We start from the raw sequence: 20,524 nt of genomic DNA, 5'->3' as shown, positions 1-20,524 counted from the left end.
TGGCAGCAGCTATCTAGTCTATCTCGCTAGCAGGGGAAAAAAAGAAATAAATAAAAAAACCAACGCGGTGTGGCTGATTCTAGTTTGCTGTTAGACCAGAATCAGCTCACCGGAAGCATCTCGGCCCAACAAGGGCAGGGAAACAGTTTTGCTGGACCAGCATCAACGGCAAATGGAACAGCCGGCGGGGTGTCGGCATTCCTGCCTGGGGAAATGTGTATCGGCCGACGACCGTGCGGATTCGGTGAGTCAGAGAAACAAGGGCAACTCCACGGGGAGACGAAAGGATGGAGGAATGATGAGGAGACGATCCCCTGGAGTGCAGCCACACTAAGCGCCTTTCGGGTAAGGCGGCCAAGATCCCGCCTTTATCGGCCCTCTTTTCTGGAATCCTCGCCCGGATGGCACGGCGCCCTAAAGCTTGACCGAGGCTTGAACCTGACGCTCAAAGCTTGCCTCCCGACACCGGATTACCCTGTAAACCAGCTCGGTCATACCCCGAAGAGACGGAGAACACGGCTGCAACTGGAGAAATCTGGAGTCGAAGCTTATGTGCCCTCCATCTCATTGGTAGACCATCTGCAACCCTCACCGGCCAGTGGAGTTGGGCCATGGCAAAAGACTGCACTCGGGGAACGTCACGCGGCGGGCTGCTGATGCCCTTTTGCCCCTCGCGCCGCAAATATTCCTTTTCCTTATTAAAAGTCTTTCGTCCCCTGTTGATCCGAATCAACTTCCATGTTCTGTATCTCTTGACCAAAAATCCTCACTTGTGCCTGGCGCCGCGACCATGACCGAGGAATCCCACGTCGGCGACCTATTCGCCACTGCCGACCAGAAGCAAGAGATCTCGGATTTACACCGTGAGACTCTTCCGCTGGTCGTCACCGAGGAGGAAGCTCTGGCTCGCGCCAGGAACCAGCCTGATGAAGCCCTCCCCTTGCGCATCACCTTTGGTCCGCAAGATCGGGACAACCCGCGCTGCTGGGGATACTGGCGCAAGTGGTACATTACCTTGTTTGCCAGTTTTTTGAACGTTATCACGTAGGTCTATTGTCAACCGCCTGTGTCTCGACCCTACTAACACAAATCCAGCACTTGGTCTTGCGGTTCCTTTTCCTCCGGAGCCACCGGCATCGCGGAACATTTCCACGTGTCCACTGAAGTCACCACATTATGTCTGTCCATGTATGTGCTGGGATATGCCATTGGACCTGTCTTGCTGGCTCCGCTGTCCGAGTACTTCGGTCGCCAGCCCGTCTACATCGTCTCGTGGTTCATCATGTCCATCTTCCAGTTGCCTCTCGCACTGGCACCTAACATTGGCACCATTATTGTCTGCCGTTTCATCGCCGGTTTCGCCGGTGGTGCCCCGTTGACCAACACGGGTGGTACCATCAGTGATCTGTGGGAGCGTAACCACAGTGGTGGCCCTATGGCCTTCTACGGTCTCAGTAGCACATTTGGCCCGCCCATGGCCCTGGTGATCAGCGGCTACATCGGCCTGAATCTGAACTGGCACTGGATTTTCTGGATCATGATGGCCATCACTGGTGGCACCTGGATTGCGCTGGTCCTCACTGTCCCGGAAACCCGCCACAGCATCATCCTGCAGCGCAAGGCGGCCCGCGTGCGTAAGCAGATGCAACGCGAGGGATTGCGCTCTGCGGAGACCACCACCGACCTCCACGCAGAAGACCGCAAGGGCCTGCACCAGCTGTTTGCGATCACCCTCACCCGTCCCTTCCGCTTCCTGTTCACCGAGCCCATCACCACCTTTTCCGCCATCTACAACGGCTTCCTCTACGGGCTGGTCTACCTGTTTAACGAAGCCTTCCCTCTCGTCTTTGGCGAACCCAACGGCCACGGCTTCAACGTCGGTCAACAGGGTCTCTGCTTCCTGGGTATGGCTATTGGCCCTATCATCGCCTGCGCCCTTTCTCCGCTGCAGGAACGGTACTACCTGCGCCGCGTGGCCGAGAACAGCGGCCGCAGTGTCCCGGAAGCGCGTATGTGGATGGCCCGTGTCGGCTCGCTGCTCATCCCGATCAGTCTGTTCTGGTTCGGCTGGACCAGTTACCGCTCCGTGCACTGGATCGTCCCCATCATTGCGTCTTCTTTCTTCGGAGCGGGTCTTTACATCGTCATCCTCAGTATCCTCAACTATGTTGTCGACAGCTACCAGACCTACTCTGCCTCCGCTCTGGCTGGTGTCATCCTCGTCCGCAACCTCGTCGGTGCTGGCTTCCCGCTGTTCGCTACGCAGATGTACGAGAAGCTCGACTATGAGTGGGCGTCCAGTCTGCTGGGCTTTATCGCCATTCTGCTTGTGCCGATTCCATTTATCTTCTTCTACAAGGGTCGTGCTATTCGGCTGCGCAGTCCTTGGGCGCGCGAGCACTTTGACTCGGATGAGGATAGTCCGCACTAGTCTGGTCCTATTGAAAAGTGCCTGCTGTATATAGATCAATTCGTATGACGTTATGATAGCAATTAGATGTTACCACATTATTATCTTCCTCCATACAATTCTAGACCTGTTGTTAAGACCATTGGGCCTTGACCTCGACGTTCAATCGTTGATTCCTCATCTCGCTCCACAATATATATTCAACATCCACCACTGAGCAATCCGTTTGCAAAGATCCACAACATTACTTCAGAATCTCGCAACATCGTCATATTATATCCGCCTGCATTATATGAACTACATCCAAACAATACACTGCTATTTCCATCCCTAAAAACTACAACAATCTACATGATGGTGAACATAGCCCCGGTCGGAGATTAGGCCACTCATGCTGCCGGCAACCATCGGAAGAACAAGGATAGTATGTCAACGTCACACACGTGGACTCTTTCCCACCTGGATATTAATATCAGGAGAAAAATAATATGCCAAGTTGTGCCATGTCAGGACCCATCGTGGAGGACGGTGACGTTGGACTGTGGGGACGAGCGACTCAGTCTGGGGGGGATGGGATGGGGACGGACGGGGAATTTCAAGTTGAGAGTTAAAGAGGGCCACTACTGGATCATATTGCATAATAGAGTTGCTTGATTGGGTTAGTCGGTCTTTAAGGATTGATTATGTCATAGAGATGAGTAAGGGGAAAGGAGACTAACTACATTGGGAAGGGAGTGTTCCTTGCTTGCTGTGATGGGTTGTTATTACTGTTTTGTTTTGGGTGAGACGCGAAACGCGTATGTGGAGTGGATTTGTGTTATTTTTCTCCATGTATTAGATTCAATAATGTACACTGGTCTCTAAGCGTCATCTGGAAACGGCCACATCTGCCTCGCTTCCTCCGGGGACTTCTCACCCGCCATACGCTCGATAAACATCGCCAGTAACTCCCGGTTCTGGCGTCGCTTATCTTCCATGTTTAACTCGGGTGATATCCATCCTTCGGCGTCTGTATCCAGACACTCTTGTGCAAGATGCTGAACATCATGCCATGCTTGGTATTCAGCGAACTGTCGCTCATGCGTCTGTATTTCTTCTTCCGTGAAGGAGTATGGACACGATCCGGTAAAGCCTAGGTTGGACCAGTTCTGAAAGATCTCTATCAGACATGCTCGAAGGGGAATAACTCCCATTTCTGACACCTCCCCACACCGGGTGAACAATTCTCGGAACACTCGCGGCACGTTCCTCGCAGTATGTGCGGGTCGGTTCTCGAGGTAGGTCGAGACTTCGTATGCTTTTGCTAGTTTGGCCTGCGACCATTCGCGTCGGGCCAGCATCTTGCTCTCATCGTCCATATTGTCGTACCCACCAGGAAGCTCAGGACTCGTGAAGCCTTTGGTGTAGTTGTCTGGGGGCTTCAAGAACTCGGGCCAACGGGACTGGAGGAATAAAGGCATAACTGATATGGACTGGAAATCGATGACTGAAACTATTCGTGTGCGGTCGTCGGGCGCAACGTAGATATTACCCATGTGAAGGTCTGTGTGCCAAAGTGTCGGCTGTGCAGATTGGCCTAGTAAGGGATGAGTGTCTAGCATTGGCATGAGGCTTATCGTGAATTATTCAAGAAGCTGGGCTTGTTCCTCGACACTACCATGATTGAACATTGATGGTTTGTTAGGTGGCATTCTCGCAATTCGAGATAGTTCACGCTCTGCAATAGCTATACCAAGTCCCGATACTGTGGTCCCTGTGAGATGGTAAGTATAAGCGGTGACTCTGAGGGTGCAGAATGCAGGGGACATACAAGGGCTTCGATTAATAGGCTTGTTTGCCGATGTAGGCTGCTCAGCAGACTGGGTGTCAAATGACCGGTCAGGAGAGGGGCCGATACAAGATGATTGCGATGGATCAACATTGTCATCTAGCAGTAGACATTGATATTCTGATTTCTTTAGATGGTCACGCAAATATAAACCACCGTAGGCAGGAAACCGAATGGCGGATAACTGTGCCTCGAGCTTGGTCACGTTCTGAATAAGTTGCAACTTCTCGGACTCTGTCATGTCACCCCATACACGAAACAAGGGGACACCAGTAGCCTTTTCCATTACGATATACTCGACGCCTACGGAGTTTGCCCTGTCTGAAGACCATGAGAGTACCCGGGGAATCGGGATTGTGGTATTTCTGCGTACTACCGGTCCCATCAGTTCTCACATGCGCCGGTGAAAAAGAGAGAGCGAAGGACGACATACAGTATTCAAGGACACCCACCTCGGATGCAGTTGTCAGCCTTGCAGGTCCAGCAATCTGACATGGAATCTTAGCGACGACTTCTGACCCGTTCTCCTTTCTTATCAGGAGAGCCTTGCTAAATCCACCTTCCATTTTGTCCACGCTTGCCACGGGAGATGGAACATCACCGAGAGCCGCAGCTACACTGCAGAGAGCATCGACATTGAATTTTACGTCGCGTTGAGCCAGCTGATGCTCTTCATTGACCAGGAAATGGCCGTTTGTATATGCAAAAAGTTCATCCCGGCTGATTGGTTTTCCTATTTGAATATCAGTAACTTAGATATGTCCGCTTTGATGTTTGACGGCAATACCGCGACAAAGGATGGATAGCTGGGCTGCTGGCTGGGACGGTCGTATCCTTCTGACTCCTCTCAACATGGAAAACATGGTATTGTTTGTGGTTGTCGTAGTATCGAGGCAAACAATGGATGTGTGAGATGAGCCAAGGCATCATCCCTGCATAGATACTAGACCACAATAGGCTTAGTGTGTGTCTGATACGTTCTATAGACTGGTTAGGTACTATATGAACTCGCCCTTTACATGTTGGTTACTGACTAGTTGCAGCTGTGATTATTTACAAGGATTGAATTTTATCTTCTATATTATCTTAGTCTTGATATCTGAGGGCCGCATATTCCCTCTAAATGTACCTTATCCATCATCCCGTGAGCGAGATTTGTTCCTCATCCATAAGAGCCTCACGCTCGGCTTCGTCGATGAAATGCTTTGCCCATATGTTTGGATAGAGACATAGGTAGTGATACTGGTGTCAGAAGTTGTATACAGCATAATGATCAGGCATGTAGTTGCGCAACAACATCCCCCACTCTTCATCTTCCTCACAACCCGAGAATGAGACACAAAGAGACTCACGCCATACAGGCATGTACGCGGCTGTCTCCCAATCAATGATTCCAGTAACAGAGCCATCTTTTACCATGATATTGACGTAGCTAAGGCCTTATGGGTAAAGGTATAAGGCGTAGCCGGCGGCATTCGACGTCGGAGTAGTCTCCGCACGGCCTCGGGAACAGATTCATGCAAGGCACCATCCATCTCTTTCCAAAGCTCTTCATCTGAAGTGCATGGACCGCGGGGACAAAACCCCTGAAGTCCTTCAAGCTAGCGGTGGGTAATATTGGTCCACCGTCAAGGGGCAGCCCACAATCTGATTGAAGTTCGCGAAGTCGGAGCAGATAATCCGCTGTTTGTTTTGCGATGTTTTCTCTCTGCTCCGCGGCGAGTTTCTGCCAGGCAGTGCTGAGTGGCTCGCCAGGAACACGTTCCATCAGCATCAGGCTATGATCGCCTTCTTTTCATTTCTTGAGGATTTTGGGTACTGGGATAGATGTCCTATTCTCAACAAGTCGGATGTTGGATGCCTCGTCGCTTGGGATATCGTTTCCTCGATCTTTGAGGACCAGTTTGGATCTAATCGACCAGACACCTCGGTCGGTCGACCGGTAGAACAATTTGGGTTGGCTCTTGTAGCTGTCATCATTTTGAGAATCTGGTTCCGAGTCGCAGGTCATGCAGGCATCGGAGGAAAGCGTCTTGACGATTAGTGGTAGCAATACCTGGGGAGATTGATGATAGGGAGGGCGGCGGACAGATGCTGAAAGGATAACTGATCTCCTGCGCACTGAACATATTTTATAGGATAGTTTTATTAGAAGAATATCCACTGGAACTGCACCTATTCCATATTCAGCCCTAATAAGAACAGGGTGCTGCCGTCGGTGAAAGGGCTGGCGGGAATGGCCGAGATTTCAAGCCTCTTCCTGCATGGGCATACCGCAACAGTTAAAACATAGAGACAGACAGCTGGGGTTAGGCGTTTCATTAACTTCATGGACAGTGCCCAACCACTCCGTATGTCAGTCTTTAGATGGGGACTTCGCAACACCTAGGCGAATGGTGGAAACACAAACAAGCGCCTACTTGGCGCCATCTGAAAGCAATATCTGAAGAGTGAATCAGATCTCAACTCTACCCACCATCACAAAATCTAACTATCTCTAGGCTACGGCCTAGTCGGGCCAGTACTAGGCTCCAAGGAATAGCTGGAGTGATAAATGCCTCCAAACTACCTTGCCAACTGTATAAATCCACCATCATACATCCGCAGTTCCCAGATGGCACGATTGAATTTTCGTCTCTAGCAATACCTCTCCTACTACACGCAACTCATAAATTTGCCTGATTTTGACGCTTCAAAAACATACCATCTTTTCTGCAAGTTAGTGTACTCATCCCCAAACCAGGTTATGTCCAGCTAACCATCGACAGAAAATGTCGCTCATTGCCGATGATATCTGTCTCACTAGGCTTTGGGAGAACGCCCAGAAACCTGGCGATGAAAGAGCAGTGGTTAGGCTTTGGGGTCATCTGTTGATAAAACATCTCTTCCCTGGAAAGGATTGGGTTGTCTTCTACAAACCCCCGCCAGAGGATTGTCCCCGTCAACGCCTGGACATTACCATAGAACATTATAATATACGGGATGACAGTGTCGATGTCGATGTCGATGTCGATAGGATGGCATTTTGCGTTTATGAACCTGTGGCGGTTGATCCCAGTCTTCAGTATCTTGATGGGCTTACGAGACATGCATTCGCAGTCTGTATGGCCTATCTTCTTGGGCACCCTAATTTGTCAAAGGTGTACGCGTTCACGGCATTCGGTACTAAGTTTAGAGTATGGTCGTACTCAAGGGAAGATGAGTTCCTGGTGCCGCTGTTTGGTTCAGTGGATGGTTCTGATTCTCGAGATTACGTTAATATTCACTCGCCTGAGGCTTCCCGGATCAATGGAGTTGTCCAGTTGATGAAGAATGAATGCGGGACCCATGATTGATGATTTTTTTTTAGCAGGAGGCGACTCATGTATCCACTGCCAGGGTTGTTAAATGATTGTATGTGGTTGCCACGCAGATTTGTTCCTCTCATCCTGGTCATTTTATTCTTCCCATATGCCAACAGTCTTCTCTCACGTATGCTCCGTAGATAGAGTTCTGCAGGCGCTATGACGCAGAAAAAGGTGTCTGATCAGGTGTCTGCGCAACGTATGTCAAGATTCCTGTGACACTGATCTGACAATTACCCGATCTTGTAGAAGCCTCGGTCTCGTGTTGATATTCATTATATTCCGCCAAAGACGAAGTGGAAATCTTTGTATCGCTACGCACAGTTGTCTTATTCGATGCTTTCGGATGCATCAAGTAACTGAAAAGAAGCGTAGTCTATAAAGCCACAATTTCACGTGGCATGGTCATCCTGCGCATTATTCTCGTCAGGTCTACAGGCACTGTCGCTTCAATCGAAGCGTTGTGTTAATTCCCTAGCGCTGGAGTATACGTGAACTTGGGTTCGATTTCTGGAAGCTTTAAAAAGCCATGTAGTACCAACTACTCATAGTAAACGTCAAGTCTATCGCCCAACTCGCTAAACCACCATGCGAGTATCCCTTGACTAGGCAGAGGTTTCCATTCACCTCGATGCACAGCGGCCACTACTGGGTCCTCTGCATTTCGGATGTCCTTGATGGTGTCCTTTTCATTAACCGCCCCTGAGGCGACTACGAAAGGACTGCATATCTCTTCGTCCAGTCCATAATCCCAGCGAATCTGTCCATTGGACTCGATGTGACCATCGGCATAGAACATCAAGATACCCAGACAAGGATGATGCGACTGCGTCCGGTCCCTGCACACTTGTACCTTAGTCACACCCCTTAATGTGGCCTTGGTCATATACCATGGTACGAGGTAGTCGCTGGGATGGGCCCCTGGAGGTCCAATGGCGTAACGTACTGGGACCGGGGCTCGAGTCTCGCCATCATGCGGGCTATGGCAGGTAACCCCAAACACCGACATTCCTTGGAATCTCAAATCCATGCCATCGTGAACTATTCCGGAAACTGGACCATCAGTGTCCCGAACCATAGGGCGGTATATACTACGTCTAGTAAAGGCGGGTGGATATACCGCTCCGAATGTCATATCCCTCCCGAAGGATGTTTGTACCTAGCCGGTCAGTCCCTGAGATCAGATATGAGATGGAAGCACTAACAATTAAACCATCGAAGTTTGTTCGTCCGTCGGGGTGTTCCAACTGCCGATCCCAAACCTTTAGGATATCCTCTTGGTCATTCAACGGGAAATAGAACCAGTATAAAGATGGGTTCGTCCGTAGCCCTCTACGGGCATGCACCTGTTCGAGAAACTCCCAGAACGCTTTGTTCCGGCCCGAGAAGTTGTGGATCCCGACTATGCTATAGGCGCCTGCGCGGACGACAATAATGCCTTCTACTTGGGGTCCAAGTTTCATATGGTGAAGTTGAGCCTCCTGTAAGTGGCCATGGCAGAGACCTTCTAATGGGTGGAAAATGGGCGTATTCGGGGAGGTCCACGTCGACGGCAAGAGACGTGTTGCTTCGTCATCGTCGATTTCAATCCTCTTTAATATAAGACCCTAAGTACGTCAGCTGATGCCCAGATACTGAGGATAGAGTTGCTTACTTTACAGACAACCCACAGCCTTGGTTCAAAATCCTCCACGTCGTATATCTCGTACCATGGTGACTGATCTTGTGTCGGAGTAGTTTCACGGTCGAGAAACTGGATCCAACGCACACCAATTTGGTCCGTTGAAGCGATGATCTTGTGAATGGTCTGGGGTGGCTGTATGTGGAAAACTTCCATTCCTTCAGTCGCCTCAATTGGCATATTGCTGATCTGTGATAGGTACCAATGATCTTGGCAAACAATCCGCGATATCCACAAGTCTTCGTCGAGGTCAAGCTCTTCATCCAAATCCTTCTCGCTTTGTCGAATATAGTCAATGAGCCGGCGGGCCTCGCCTAGGACAGCCAAGTACCAGCATGGTCCAAACAACCCTGCGATCCTGCGTCGTATCTCCGGGGGCAATTTATCAAAAAAGCTTTTCTTGAAGGACTCTGTGATAATGCATGAGGTATGCTTAGATGAGAGACCCTCCAGAATTGTTCCGGGAGGTCCACGTGGATAACTCTTCCCATAAATTAATCCCGTATCAACAGCGTAATTCTTTATATCCTTCATGGAGGGTCTGTCAGATGGGCCGAAGCTGGCCATCAAAAGCTGATAACACCGGGTATGAATCCAAAGTTCTGGGATTGGGTTGCCATCACACTCTCTGCATTCAATCTCGCACTCACGTACAGTCTGGAAAGATACTTGGTCCCCGTCAAGGTCTGCGATTGGGTTAGATGATACTGCGCGAGGTTTGAGGGGCCAAAGGCTCACTTATTATCCGTTCACCACCTGTTGGCCAGTCCCCGCATAGAGCACAAGCGCTCTGTGAAAGATGAACTCCTTCTGACATGGCTATGCAAGTATTAGTGGACAGAAATGATTGCTATCGACGGGCAATGTTTGATGATCGCTGAGGAGAACTGTTGTCGCCCTTTGCCATGATGCTGATGCACCAGTGGGAGCTGTAAAAATATTTATATATTTTGTAGTTGACACACGATACTACTACTACCACGTAATATACCTTCCAGTGATTCGACTGAGATACAAGCGAACGAAGAGCTTTTCGGGATCTGCCCCTTATTAATTAGGTGATCTTGTTCCTCTTTGTCGGTCATTCCTACTAGTCGGCGTCTGGGATCTTATGGAAGAGACGCGAAGGCCCAAGTGCCGGGGATTTTGTCACTGCCGAATGGCAGGCGTATTGGGAAATTGCGTGGTGCTGCCCTATAATTCGGCTGTCTACTAGTGATTGTCCTACAATATTGCTTTGTTCAGTAGTACTAGACGGGAGATTCGAGCCAATCTGCATATTCTGTGTTACCGGGCATTGGTTCTCAACCGGAAGCCCAGGGGGTACTTCCGCTCATTTTGGTAGTGGGCCTCGCAAGTTGTATATAGTATCTATGAGAAGCACTGTCGAGACAGCACTTTTCACATATGCACTGCTATAGAGGGCACAGAGGGACGATTTTCGAGAATTACCTCTAATCCGATGACTAAACCTTCCAAAGAAGGAACAAACAAGGTTCAACGACCGGATCTCGTATCCATCGCTCAACCATGGAATCTCCCTCCGACTTGACTTCCCCGCGATTCCGGCCCAGCCCTCAACTCACTATCACCGGGAGATTGCCGTATCTTCACGACCTCTGGAGGTTATATCTAACAGAAGAAAATTGGACTGCTCCTAGGATACACCCATGGCCTTGTATGCCGCTGCCCGCCAACGCCCTCACCGCAGCATCCACGACCCGGAGGTGCGCCCGCTGCGTCTAGCCGTACTCAAGGCTGCCACCATCAACCTGCTCATCTTACAACTCCTCTTCCTTGGTCTGTTCTGCTATCTGTTCGGGTCCATCTTTCAACAGACCACTCATATTCATAACCTCAATGTCCTCTTCGTTGACTACGATGGCGGGGCCATCGGTCGGGCCGTGCGCGCTGCCTACCAACAGCTGCAAGGGTCCGGCTTTCCGACCCTCCGCGAACAGTCAGTCCAGGCTTATCCCAATCCTGCGTCGATCGTCTCCACCGTCTGCAATATTCACTATTGGGGAGGCCTGTACATCGTCGGGAATGCTTCCTCGCGTCTATCAGCTGCTCTCACCGGCATCGGGACAGCAACTTACAATACAAGTGATGTCATGACCCTAGTCTGGAATGAGGCGCGCTACTCCACCGTCGTAGATTCCGCTATCGAGTCCAACATCCTGTCGTTATCTGAAGCTGCTCGCATCATCTACACCACTACCAACGGCCCTGCCATCCTTCAAACTATGAGCACCTCTGACCAGACAGCCATCGCTACCCTCGCTGACCCCTGGACGCTCTCCGCCATCAACATCCAACCCACCACCCAAGGCTCCCGCCTTATCTACAACACGCTAGTGGTCATCCTCATCCTCATTCAAGAATTCTTCTATCTTGGCTACCTCAATGGCCTCTACCAGCAATTTCACCTGTACACTTCAGTTGACGCGCACCGCATCGCCATCATCCGCCAGCTCATCTCAGCCACATACACCTTCATCGGCGCGCTCTGCACGACCGGCGCCATCTGGGCCTTCCGATATGGCTGGCACGTTAACGGCGCCCAATTCATGATTACCTGGATGGCGCTGTGGTTATTCGCGCATCTGAACTTCCTCGTCTTGGATGTATTTACTATTTGGCTAGCACCGCCATTCGTTCCCATGGCCCTTATCTCATGGGTTGTATTGAATGTCTCGTCAATCCTGTTGCCGTTTGAGCTGTCCCCGGGGTTCTACAAATGGGGATATGCGCTTCCCGCGCATGCTATCTTCCAGGTCATGGTGGATATTTGGTCCGGTGGGTGCAATCCCCAACTGGATTACGCGTTGCCGGTTCTGTTTGCGTATGAGATTGTCGGGATGGTGCTGAGTAGCCTTGGGGTGTACCGTCGGGCGCATTATGCGGTACTGGCGGAGGAGGCGAAGAAGGAATCGCAGGAGCGTTTGGCCGTTGATGCGGAAGGAGAGGCGGAGAAGGAAGCCCCGGGTACTAATGGAGAGCAGGGACCGGCCGGGGAAGCAGAGGCAGTGGAAGGTGGGCCATCAGAGACGCAGCCAGAAGGATTCGGAGAGCGCATCAGGGAGGAAATGTCGCGGCTCGAAAGGGTGCACACCTCCCGACAGAACACGGGGCCATCGTTCGATCTACCATACACTGACTAGCTACTGGGAAGAACCTATCGTATGAAATCTATAGCAATCAACAAGACCGATCTTTAATCAAGCCTTATTCCCATCACCCTCATTCCTATGCAACGAAGCATCCCCATCCCATCTACTCCCCAAACCCCAAACCAACCTACTCAAACAACCCATACCAAACCCTAGCAACCCCCCTCCTAACAGGAACCACCACCCCAGCCTCATACTCATCAATCTCCTTCTTCAACCCGCCCAGCCCCAAATCCGCCGTCCCCGGCCACACATACCTCGTCCTCTTCACCACCTTCCAAAACCCAAACGCAACAACGAAAAACCCAACCATGGTATAATCCAGAAAGAACGTCTGCACATCCCACTGTCCATCCAGAAATATCTCGAACCCAATAATTAACGTCATGACTATCGTGCCCACCAGCGCGAACCACCCCGCATACGGTTGCAGAACTCCCTTGTATGGGAGTGCATCCCGGGATATACCCTGTCTGCGCATTGCCGCGTAGAAGTGCAGGTATGTGATGCACGTGCCGACGTAGTTTAACAGGTATGAGGCGACGATTATTCCCACCAGCCAGTTCAGTACGGTCGCGGAGGAGTTGCTTACTTGGAGGAAGCCCAGGAGGCAGAATGTTAGCGAGGCGCCGACGGCGTAGTAGGGGAGGCCGTTGCGGTTGCACCGTGCGAAGAGGGATGGGGCGCGGCCTTCGAGGGCCATGCCGTGGAGGGTCCGCGCGGCGGAGAAGACGAGGTTGTTGCCGGCAGAGAAGACGGAGGTCATGATTAGGGCGTTGACGATGTCTGGGAGGACCTGGATGTTGAAGTGGTTCATGGAGATTACGTAGGGTGAGCTGGAGAAGAGATGGATGTTAGAGGGCAGAGTCTGGATGAATATCTGGGTAGGGTCGGACTCAACGCAGCTCCCGTGCCACTTTCGTGCCCCGATCCTCCTAAGGTCGCAGCAAGCGTAGGATCATTGTAAGGTATGAGTATACCCATTGATAGTACACCCAGGATGAAAAATGTAACCAGTCGCCAGGGGTACGCCGCGTAGGCCTTGCGCATTACTCGTCGTGGTCGTGCGGCTTCTGCGGCGGCCATGGATATGTACTCCGGGCCGACCATTCTATTGCATGGGTGAGTTATGGAAGTAGATGGAGGTTAGGTGGATGGGTTGGCCGTACGTGAATGAGGCTTGGATCATGCAGGCTAGAACGCCGCAGAAGCGTCCGATGCTTCCGGGTTCAATGTAGGACACAAAAGCCCCCTGCGTGGCATGTCATCAGTCTGGATTATGCCTAACGATGAGAGGATGTAGTCACCGGGTCACGCCAGTATCGAAAGCCGTACACATCGTGCCGGGGATTGCCTCCGACCATGGTAATGAAGGTGTATAGGAGAAGTCCGACCATGAGGAATATCTTGAAAAATGACAGATAGAACTCCGACACTCCGAAGAAGCGAACAGTGAATACGTTCAATAGTCTGAGATTGAATCAGTCATGTCGAAGATATAATAGCCCAGGGATCAGAGATGCCCACGTGTAAAGCACCAGCATAATCACCACGACAGCCGCTACAGGCACACGATCCGTCCAGTAGGTGAGGAGGATGTTGATAGCGACGATCTCGTACGGAATCCCCAATGCTGTTGTTGAGGTTAACCTTGCAGAATATGCTGAGAGGGTTTACGACTAACCCATGGTGAAAAAGAAATTCCAGCCCATGGCAAAGCTAAGGGCGTCATCTACCCAGTGACCGGCGAGCCGAATGAATGGAGAGGGTATGGGCAGATAGCAGACCATCTCCGCTGCAATAGTTAGCTCACGGGAACAAAGGTTCGGAGGAAACAGGCTCACCAAAGCATTGATTGACAGCAAGTATAATAGGCGTGTACGCAAGAAACCCAATTAGAAGACCTGCAGGACCAGCCTTAGGCAACATAGCACCCGCCTGGACGAAAAGTGCTGGGGACAGTTAGTCGGGGGTTTGGAAAATTGTGCCCTCAATGCTACCGGCATGCCGACACGTACATGTTCCTATGGCTCCCCCGACCGCGAAGAGCTGAACCTCTTTTCCGCCCAGCTTGCGATGCAGATGCTGCGATCCGGCCGTGATATTCGGGTTTTCCGGAGACTCTGAAGCATGGTCGCTGGTCTCGGCCACGCCAGGGTCAGGTTGACGGTACTTGGTATCCATGTTTGATAGCTGCACATGCTCCCATTCCTAATCACGAGCATTCCTTTTATTTAACCGCCAGCACTCGATCATACCGCTTTTGAAGTTTGAGATTGCCCCCACGTACTTGCATTAGGAGCACGGCGTTAGGGCGCTTCGGGCGGGGTTCGGCCTATGAGAGGAGGGCATCCACTTGAGATGCAGATAGCTCTGTGCGATCATCCTGGGCTGTTATCGGATCGAGATGTTGGGCAGCCGGCGATCGTGTAGCCTGATCTTGGCCGGAAGATTGGTGAAGGAGGAGCACATTGACGTTTTCTTTTATTCCGGGAGAAATGTGTGGTAGGGTTCTAGAATAACGCGAGGAAGGAGTTTAATTTAGCTGTTAATGACCTGATTAAGGCTGAAACAGCATATGTCGCGTGAACTATTAAAGGCACGGAGAACTTTCATATTTTATGAAGTCATGGAACACGTGGAAGTCTTAACTCTAACCAGACATATTGATCATCTCTTCTATCAATCATTTATATAACTTCATACCAGGACCAGCTGGTGATGCGTCGGCGCTGTAACTGTAATGAAAGAAACCGAGCCAAGAAAATCCCGAAAACACTAGCCACTATCGGGCCTATAAGCATCTTGGTGCAGAGACTCTATTCCAAGAAAGGCAGTCCAACCCAGTCGGACTCCTTTTCCGATGGCTCCTCTGCCGAACATCGGTCACATCCGCAAACAAACCTGAACAAACCCTGGAGGTGATCACGACGGGACTTAAGATCAACACGTTTGCTCAGGTCGAAATAGGATATGCAGCACTCTTCGCCGGCGGCAATGTCCCTCGAGGCAGTGAATACCATCCGTCCGTGATGGTCTGGTTTATGCATGATCTTGGTCGGTCATGTTAGCTAGGGTCAAGGAAACAGTTGAGGTCTCTTACATTAGGACTGCACGAATGGTTGGCAATCGCTGCTCGGGGATACACGGCCGCAGCAAACTGCTCTCCCCGGTCCACAGGGGGTTCTGGGACAGGATATACACCCGTCTCTCGTGGATATAAGCCAAAGGAATTGGCTTCCTCCCGGCAGATCAAAGCCACGACGTCGTCGGCACTCAAGTCGTGTGGCAGAACCGGACTACTGCGAAGGTACTTCTTGACCAACGCCGTCCATGATCGTACCTGGGAATGGGCCCAGCTGTCTATCGAGCCACAGAAGGACTGAATGGCATCCCAGCCACCCTTAAATCGCTGATTCGTTTCATTGTCTGTATCAGACGGCTGCTGTCGCTCCATATGTCGGGAAGCGAGGATGCGGACGATCAGCCACATCATCCCAAAGTCATATTCTCCCCATTTTGCGCGGATGGGAGCGGCGTATCTCTGCAGCCAGGTGCACTCAAATTCATGGCGCAGTTGATCAGCTTCCTGGCAGGTCGAATTGCACCAGACTACATCCGCGAGACAACGATTGGGACACGAGATTCGTCCCGAACTGCGTTGTGTCTGGCGACTACAAGTTGGGTTGCTGCACAGAAGACTATCGCTACTGGCCGGATCATCGACGACGGGAATGAGCGCATAGGGCACGTCAATCATCAGGAGCTCGCCCTGGCGGATGGGTTGCGAGGCACGCAGCTGGCGGCCTTTAATCGGCACCACGCCCTGCTCTAAATGGGGATGTACCCACGGAACCGATGTTGGGCGGGATTTATTAGGGACATTGAGGTGCTCTGCGGTTGCGAGGAGCCTTTTTTCGACCGTTGTTGTTGATAAACTCATGATGGGGTGCTGCTTAGGGTCACTGAGACTCGGAGACTTGAGTTGGTTGTTACGCAGACGAGCTGGCTATTTCGGCACGCCATTTCCCCCCATTTTTCTTCCTGTCCCTCTTCCCAATTTTTTCTGCAGTTCGTCAGCGAGCTCTTATCTCCATTGCCCGATTCGGGTCCACTCGGATCACGTCTGAATGGTCAATCGGTTTGCCATCATCGTGAAGGAACCAATGACGACGGCAGTAGCATGGAACCGCAAACCTCAGTGGATACTGCGGATCTTCCATGCCAAAGCCTGGAACGCAAGCAGTGCGAAGCCATCGAATGCTGCAGACGGCAGATGAGAGTTACAGCCAGCCATGAATGCTGCAGTATGCGCAATCTGCCTTATACATAACACCATCGAATGACTGCCCTTAGTGGACTTAGAATATGCAGAGGTAGAGTGGAAACCGGCCTTCTCGAGCTGGAAGGAATGCTGGGATAGGGCATTGTCTCGAAATCGATGGTATATCCGCATTAGTTCTTCTTATCGATAACATAATTGCTTTATGCCCAACACACGAAGAAATGATGGCGATGTTGGCTTCTCATAGCGTGGCTTGTTGATAACCAACTTTCCTTTCGATTTTCCTTCTTTTCCTTTTCTCAACTATTGCGGGAGGCAAACCTGCCTCAGGCAGTGGGCACACGGTTACTATGCCTTTTCTAATTGGCTGATTGATCACTTCCCAGCTGGAAAATCTTCAGCTGACTAACTTTGACCAACTGTTCCTAAATCGGGACTAGCTCGGCACATGATTAGTACTTCCTGCCTGAGGCAGCTATGGAAATGACAGTCGAGAAAAACAAGCACAATAAACTCAGATGTCATTCCTGAATACAGTCTTTAACTAGTGGTTCATCAACTAGTAGTTTACAAGCTTTAGATAAATCATCTGAGTCAAAATACATCCCCTCACTATCCCACTAGCAAAGCATCACCGGCGTACAAAAGAAAAGTTGTCAGGATCCGCATTCTGTCGTCAGTCCGTCTGAATAAATTCCTTCAGTTCCATTCCATCTTCGTCAAGGAACCTTCCGAATCGAATTTCCCAAAATTGGGCATCATGGCATTCGTGCTCGAGGTACTGCCAGCACAGGTACTTCGAACTTCTGGGATCGTACCATCGTGGCTGCCTGAACCGATCAATGATATTCACAAGAGACGTGTAATTGTGATACAGGAAGGGTGCCTTGAAGTCCGACTTGGCCAGGTTGTGTGTTTTGAGGTTCTTCGTAAGGGCCCCATACAGCATGGAACTGCATTCAAATGAGCAGCCCCTCTTACCGCTCAAGTATTCGTCTTGGACACGATAGACGTGGCCCATCAATCCTTCGATAGCCTTGATTCGGCGGGCGTTGATCTCTTCTGATGAGTTGTCAGCAGTGGACTTCGCATTATACTGATTAGACATGCAACTTACCCACGATATGTGCCGGAATCGGAAGACCCAGAGGTGGCATGTGTGCTCTTCCTTCCTTGATCAAAGTCAAGCTCGCTGCCTTGAAGACACCCGGCATTCGAAAAAATATGCTGATCCAGAGCCAGATCACAGCGTCGCGATAGCCGTCCTCGGGCCCATAAGGGTTGAGCTTCGCAATCCAAGGCCGTGCAGCGAAGCGTACTGCCTCACTGACATCGTAATAATCAGCGATGACGCAGACCTTGCCAAGCATATCTAGGTCGACTTTGTCTGGAAGCTCATGACTTTTGCAGTGGATGATTTTCAGGACGTAAAGAAGCGCGCATTCGTCCCAACATTCAGCTGTCGTCAGCACTGTTCCATCTGCCTGGAATTCAACGCTCTCTTCCATGCCGGTGGAGAGAAGGGCCTTAAAGTACGGCGACGCGGCCATAAGATGCTTCGCCGATGCTTGGAAGGTAACCACGATCTCGGTTTCACTCTGACTCTCATCGCTCCGAGCCTGAAGTCTTCTCTCTAGGTCTTCCCTGATACGTCTGCGCGCTTGTCGTTCTTCTTCCGTCAGCAGTGAGCTCGGGAGAATGTCAATAGGTGGCCCGCCGACCCCCCAGATGCCACTTTCCGGCTCACTGGCCTCGACTTGATCATCAGATTGAACGTTAAGTGGAAGTATCGAGAGCTTCTTATACTTCTCTTCCATGATTCCCGCATCTGTGGCCATTGCTATCCATCGTTGCAATAGCTCGAAATCCACGACCTGGGGGGCGGCCTCACGCGCTACTCCTGGCTCAAAGGAAACGAAGGGCTGATTGGGATACATCAAACCGATGAGTATCTCGCCTTCTTCATCGAGTATATAGTCTGGTTGCTCCATCCCTGATGTTTCCTCCTCCATTCTTGGACTGCTCTGACGTACTTGGCCAGGTAGGAAAGTGAGATCAGCAGTCGAGTTGTATGGGAAAGGTAAATGAGAGAATGTGAGGTAGGAGAATGTGAGATGAAAGCAACACTCCATCGTGGAGTTGAAAAGCAGCAGAATCCATGACCAGTTTGAGGATTCACTGTTTTGCTCGGCGCTGGTGCTCCTTCTGTGCCTGATTGGGCGATCACAGGTTGAAGTGAACGGCAGACCCGCGTCAAAATACTCATTTTGAGACTCTCTGCTTCTAGTCGCACTGGTTCGAACTCACCCATCCCAGGAAAATGCAGAATTTGGAGGAGAAGACGGCGAGGCAAGCCTTTATATAGTAGATTTGTCCATCAGTCCCGTGATGGGCAATCACTGCACAGTCCCATGAATGTACTGCGTGAATCTAGCTCTCTTTCATTATTGACGCGCAAGCACTATTCCAGTGACGCATAAGCTCAGCGAATGGCTGCCGCCGCCACTAATGCTTCACAGGCAGAACTCTGCGTAGATGCATCAGCAGCAGTGAAAGGCCCTGACCAGACAGGGCCGAGTTGATTCCCATCACCCTGATCATTATGCCAGATGCTGTTGGCATTCTGCTGCAGGAATTGCTTCACCCCATCATCAGGACTAGCCTGGTACAACATCTGAAGATTTCGCATCAAAATGCCTTTGAACTGTGGCGCATCCCCGGTGCAGTTCGGATCGCAGGATTCCTCGAGCACTCCATTGGAATCGCTCAATGTCTGTATAGCTGCATTTGCAATCCGCTGCGCTGTGACTATATACGATGTATTCGAGACCAGCTGCGACAACTCGACCAGCCCCCCTAGAATCACGCCCTGATTATAGCTCCAGACTGTGCCGTTGTTATTCTGACAGCTTGTCAGATCCAGTCCGTCGTTAATGGTATTGTTACTATTAATCAACCCGCTATTCTCGAACCAATTCCATTGTTTCATTGCCCAGTCGAGATAGTAAGATGCGTTATCGGCATCTCGTCGCCCTAGATGAGCAGCGACGCTCAAGAACAGCTCATTCTCGATAGCGTTGTTACCTGTATGACTCTTGTCCCACCAGATTCCCCCGCATGTAGTATCCCACCCGGCTGCCATGTCATCAAAGATGTTCACGGCAGTGTCAAGGTATCGCTGATCCTGAGTTAGATCGTAGGCCTGGATCCATGCTAACGCCCACCACCCCTCGTCATCGTAGTAATCATTGAGAAACTCAGTACCAGATTCAGTATCGTTCAAGGGTGACTGGTGCTTGTACTGCGGCGTTGGCTTGCGAAGGCTATGGGAAAGAGTGGACTTTGGGGCTTGGATAAATGTATTGTTGAAGGTTGCTGAGCTAGAGCTGATCATCGAGGGATCCAGTGCCGTGAGATCGCCCAGCACGGTCAGGCAAATGGCACTATTCCACCAGCCGGTCGTATCCCAGAGTCCTGTCGTTTGGTTGTACCATATCTGTAGTGTGCTCACGGCAGACTTGGCGTTGTCAAGATATGGTGTGGTGGAGGTGAGGGTTAGTTGACTGGGAGATGAGACGACGGTGGAGACAAGCCCCAGGAGAAAATATACTGCTGATGCGACCATTGTCAGGATATGAAAGGGGTCAGAGGGGGGAATGTCTGACGCTGGCGTTTATATCTTGTGGGCGCCCCTGACGCCGATCCTGATGTCATGTGGAATGCTCACAAGGCATCTGAAACACAGAATCCACACTGAGGGCAGGAGAAGGTCAGATTTATTGGAACCCATTCTCTGTATAAGA

General features: G+C 50.9%; 8 protein-coding genes across 8 annotated transcripts; 3 read left to right on the top strand and 5 right to left on the bottom strand.

The window, feature by feature from the left end:
• Positions 1 to 535: 535 nt before the first annotated feature.
• Positions 536 to 2,500, top strand: BO88DRAFT_356522 (MFS transporter). Its single transcript, XM_025703732.1, has 2 exons — positions 536 to 1,044; positions 1,096 to 2,500. The coding sequence occupies exons 1-2, from the start codon at positions 791 to 793 to the stop codon at positions 2,429 to 2,431; spliced, it is 1,590 nt and encodes a 529-aa protein (XP_025567029.1). The 5' UTR covers positions 536 to 790; the 3' UTR covers positions 2,432 to 2,500.
• Positions 2,501 to 3,270: 770 nt separating this feature from the next.
• On the bottom strand, positions 3,271 to 6,249 carry BO88DRAFT_421641 (uncharacterized protein; the record flags this gene model as incomplete). The annotated part of the gene is made up of 9 exons (XM_025708530.1): positions 3,271 to 4,004; positions 4,068 to 4,163; positions 4,221 to 4,610; positions 4,672 to 4,971; positions 5,420 to 5,480; positions 5,502 to 5,677; positions 5,719 to 5,832; positions 5,865 to 5,985; positions 6,058 to 6,249. The coding sequence occupies 9 exons, from the start codon at positions 6,247 to 6,249 to the stop codon at positions 3,271 to 3,273; spliced, it is 2,184 nt and encodes a 727-aa protein (XP_025567028.1).
• Positions 6,250 to 7,009: 760 nt separating this feature from the next.
• Positions 7,010 to 7,573, top strand: BO88DRAFT_449119 (uncharacterized protein; the record flags this gene model as incomplete). The annotated part of the gene is made up of 1 exon (XM_025710469.1): positions 7,010 to 7,573. The coding sequence occupies one exon, from the start codon at positions 7,010 to 7,012 to the stop codon at positions 7,571 to 7,573; it is 564 nt and encodes a 187-aa protein (XP_025567027.1).
• A 550-nt stretch (positions 7,574 to 8,123) lies between these two features.
• Positions 8,124 to 9,797, bottom strand: BO88DRAFT_467499 (uncharacterized protein; the record flags this gene model as incomplete). The annotated part of the gene is made up of 3 exons (XM_025711527.1): positions 8,124 to 8,635; positions 8,703 to 9,189; positions 9,237 to 9,797. The coding sequence occupies 3 exons, from the start codon at positions 9,795 to 9,797 to the stop codon at positions 8,124 to 8,126; spliced, it is 1,560 nt and encodes a 519-aa protein (XP_025567026.1).
• Positions 9,798 to 10,826: 1,029 nt separating this feature from the next.
• On the top strand, positions 10,827 to 12,427 carry BO88DRAFT_379436 (SNG1 family protein; the record flags this gene model as incomplete). The annotated part of the gene is made up of 1 exon (XM_025704488.1): positions 10,827 to 12,427. Exon 1 carries the CDS (start codon positions 10,934 to 10,936, stop codon positions 12,425 to 12,427), a length of 1,494 nt encoding a protein of 497 aa, XP_025567025.1. The 5' UTR covers positions 10,827 to 10,933.
• Positions 12,428 to 12,563: 136 nt separating this feature from the next.
• Positions 12,564 to 16,379, bottom strand: BO88DRAFT_421637 (general amino acid permease; the record flags this gene model as incomplete). The annotated part of the gene is made up of 11 exons (XM_025708529.1): positions 12,564 to 13,272; positions 13,338 to 13,547; positions 13,606 to 13,688; positions 13,744 to 13,906; positions 13,964 to 14,069; positions 14,121 to 14,231; positions 14,281 to 14,388; positions 14,455 to 14,647; positions 14,727 to 14,771; positions 15,337 to 15,489; positions 15,540 to 16,379. The coding sequence occupies 11 exons, from the start codon at positions 16,377 to 16,379 to the stop codon at positions 12,564 to 12,566; spliced, it is 2,721 nt and encodes a 906-aa protein (XP_025567024.1).
• A 1,018-nt stretch (positions 16,380 to 17,397) lies between these two features.
• Positions 17,398 to 18,712, bottom strand: BO88DRAFT_421636 (uncharacterized protein; the record flags this gene model as incomplete). Its single annotated transcript, XM_025708528.1, has 2 exons — positions 17,398 to 17,783; positions 17,839 to 18,712. 2 exons carry the CDS (start codon positions 18,710 to 18,712, stop codon positions 17,398 to 17,400), a joined length of 1,260 nt encoding a protein of 419 aa, XP_025567023.1.
• A 491-nt stretch (positions 18,713 to 19,203) lies between these two features.
• BO88DRAFT_467490 (putative glycosyl hydrolase) lies at positions 19,204 to 20,346 on the bottom strand (the record flags this gene model as incomplete). Its single annotated transcript, XM_025711526.1, has 1 exon — positions 19,204 to 20,346. The coding sequence occupies one exon, from the start codon at positions 20,344 to 20,346 to the stop codon at positions 19,204 to 19,206; it is 1,143 nt and encodes a 380-aa protein (XP_025567022.1).
• Positions 20,347 to 20,524: the final 178 nt, after the last annotated feature.

The sequence above is a fragment of the Aspergillus vadensis genome (genome assembly GCF_003184925.1).
Source record: "Aspergillus vadensis CBS 113365 unplaced genomic scaffold BO88scaffold_2, whole genome shotgun sequence".
In the NCBI taxonomy this organism is placed as follows: domain Eukaryota; kingdom Fungi; phylum Ascomycota; class Eurotiomycetes; order Eurotiales; family Aspergillaceae; genus Aspergillus; species Aspergillus vadensis.
The sequence above is the reverse complement of the archived record's forward strand: the minus strand, read 5'-3'. Positions and strand labels throughout refer to the sequence as shown.

Bases quoted from the DNA above. Each gene is read 5' to 3' on its own strand.
- BO88DRAFT_356522 (XM_025703732.1), top strand. From the start codon at position 791: ATGACCGAGGAATCCCACGTCGGCGACCTATTCGCCACTGCCGACCAG. The intron at 1,045-1,095 runs GTAGGTCTATTG...ACACAAATCCAG, and splicing joins AGTTTTTTGAACGTTATCAC to CACTTGGTCTTGCGGTTCCT.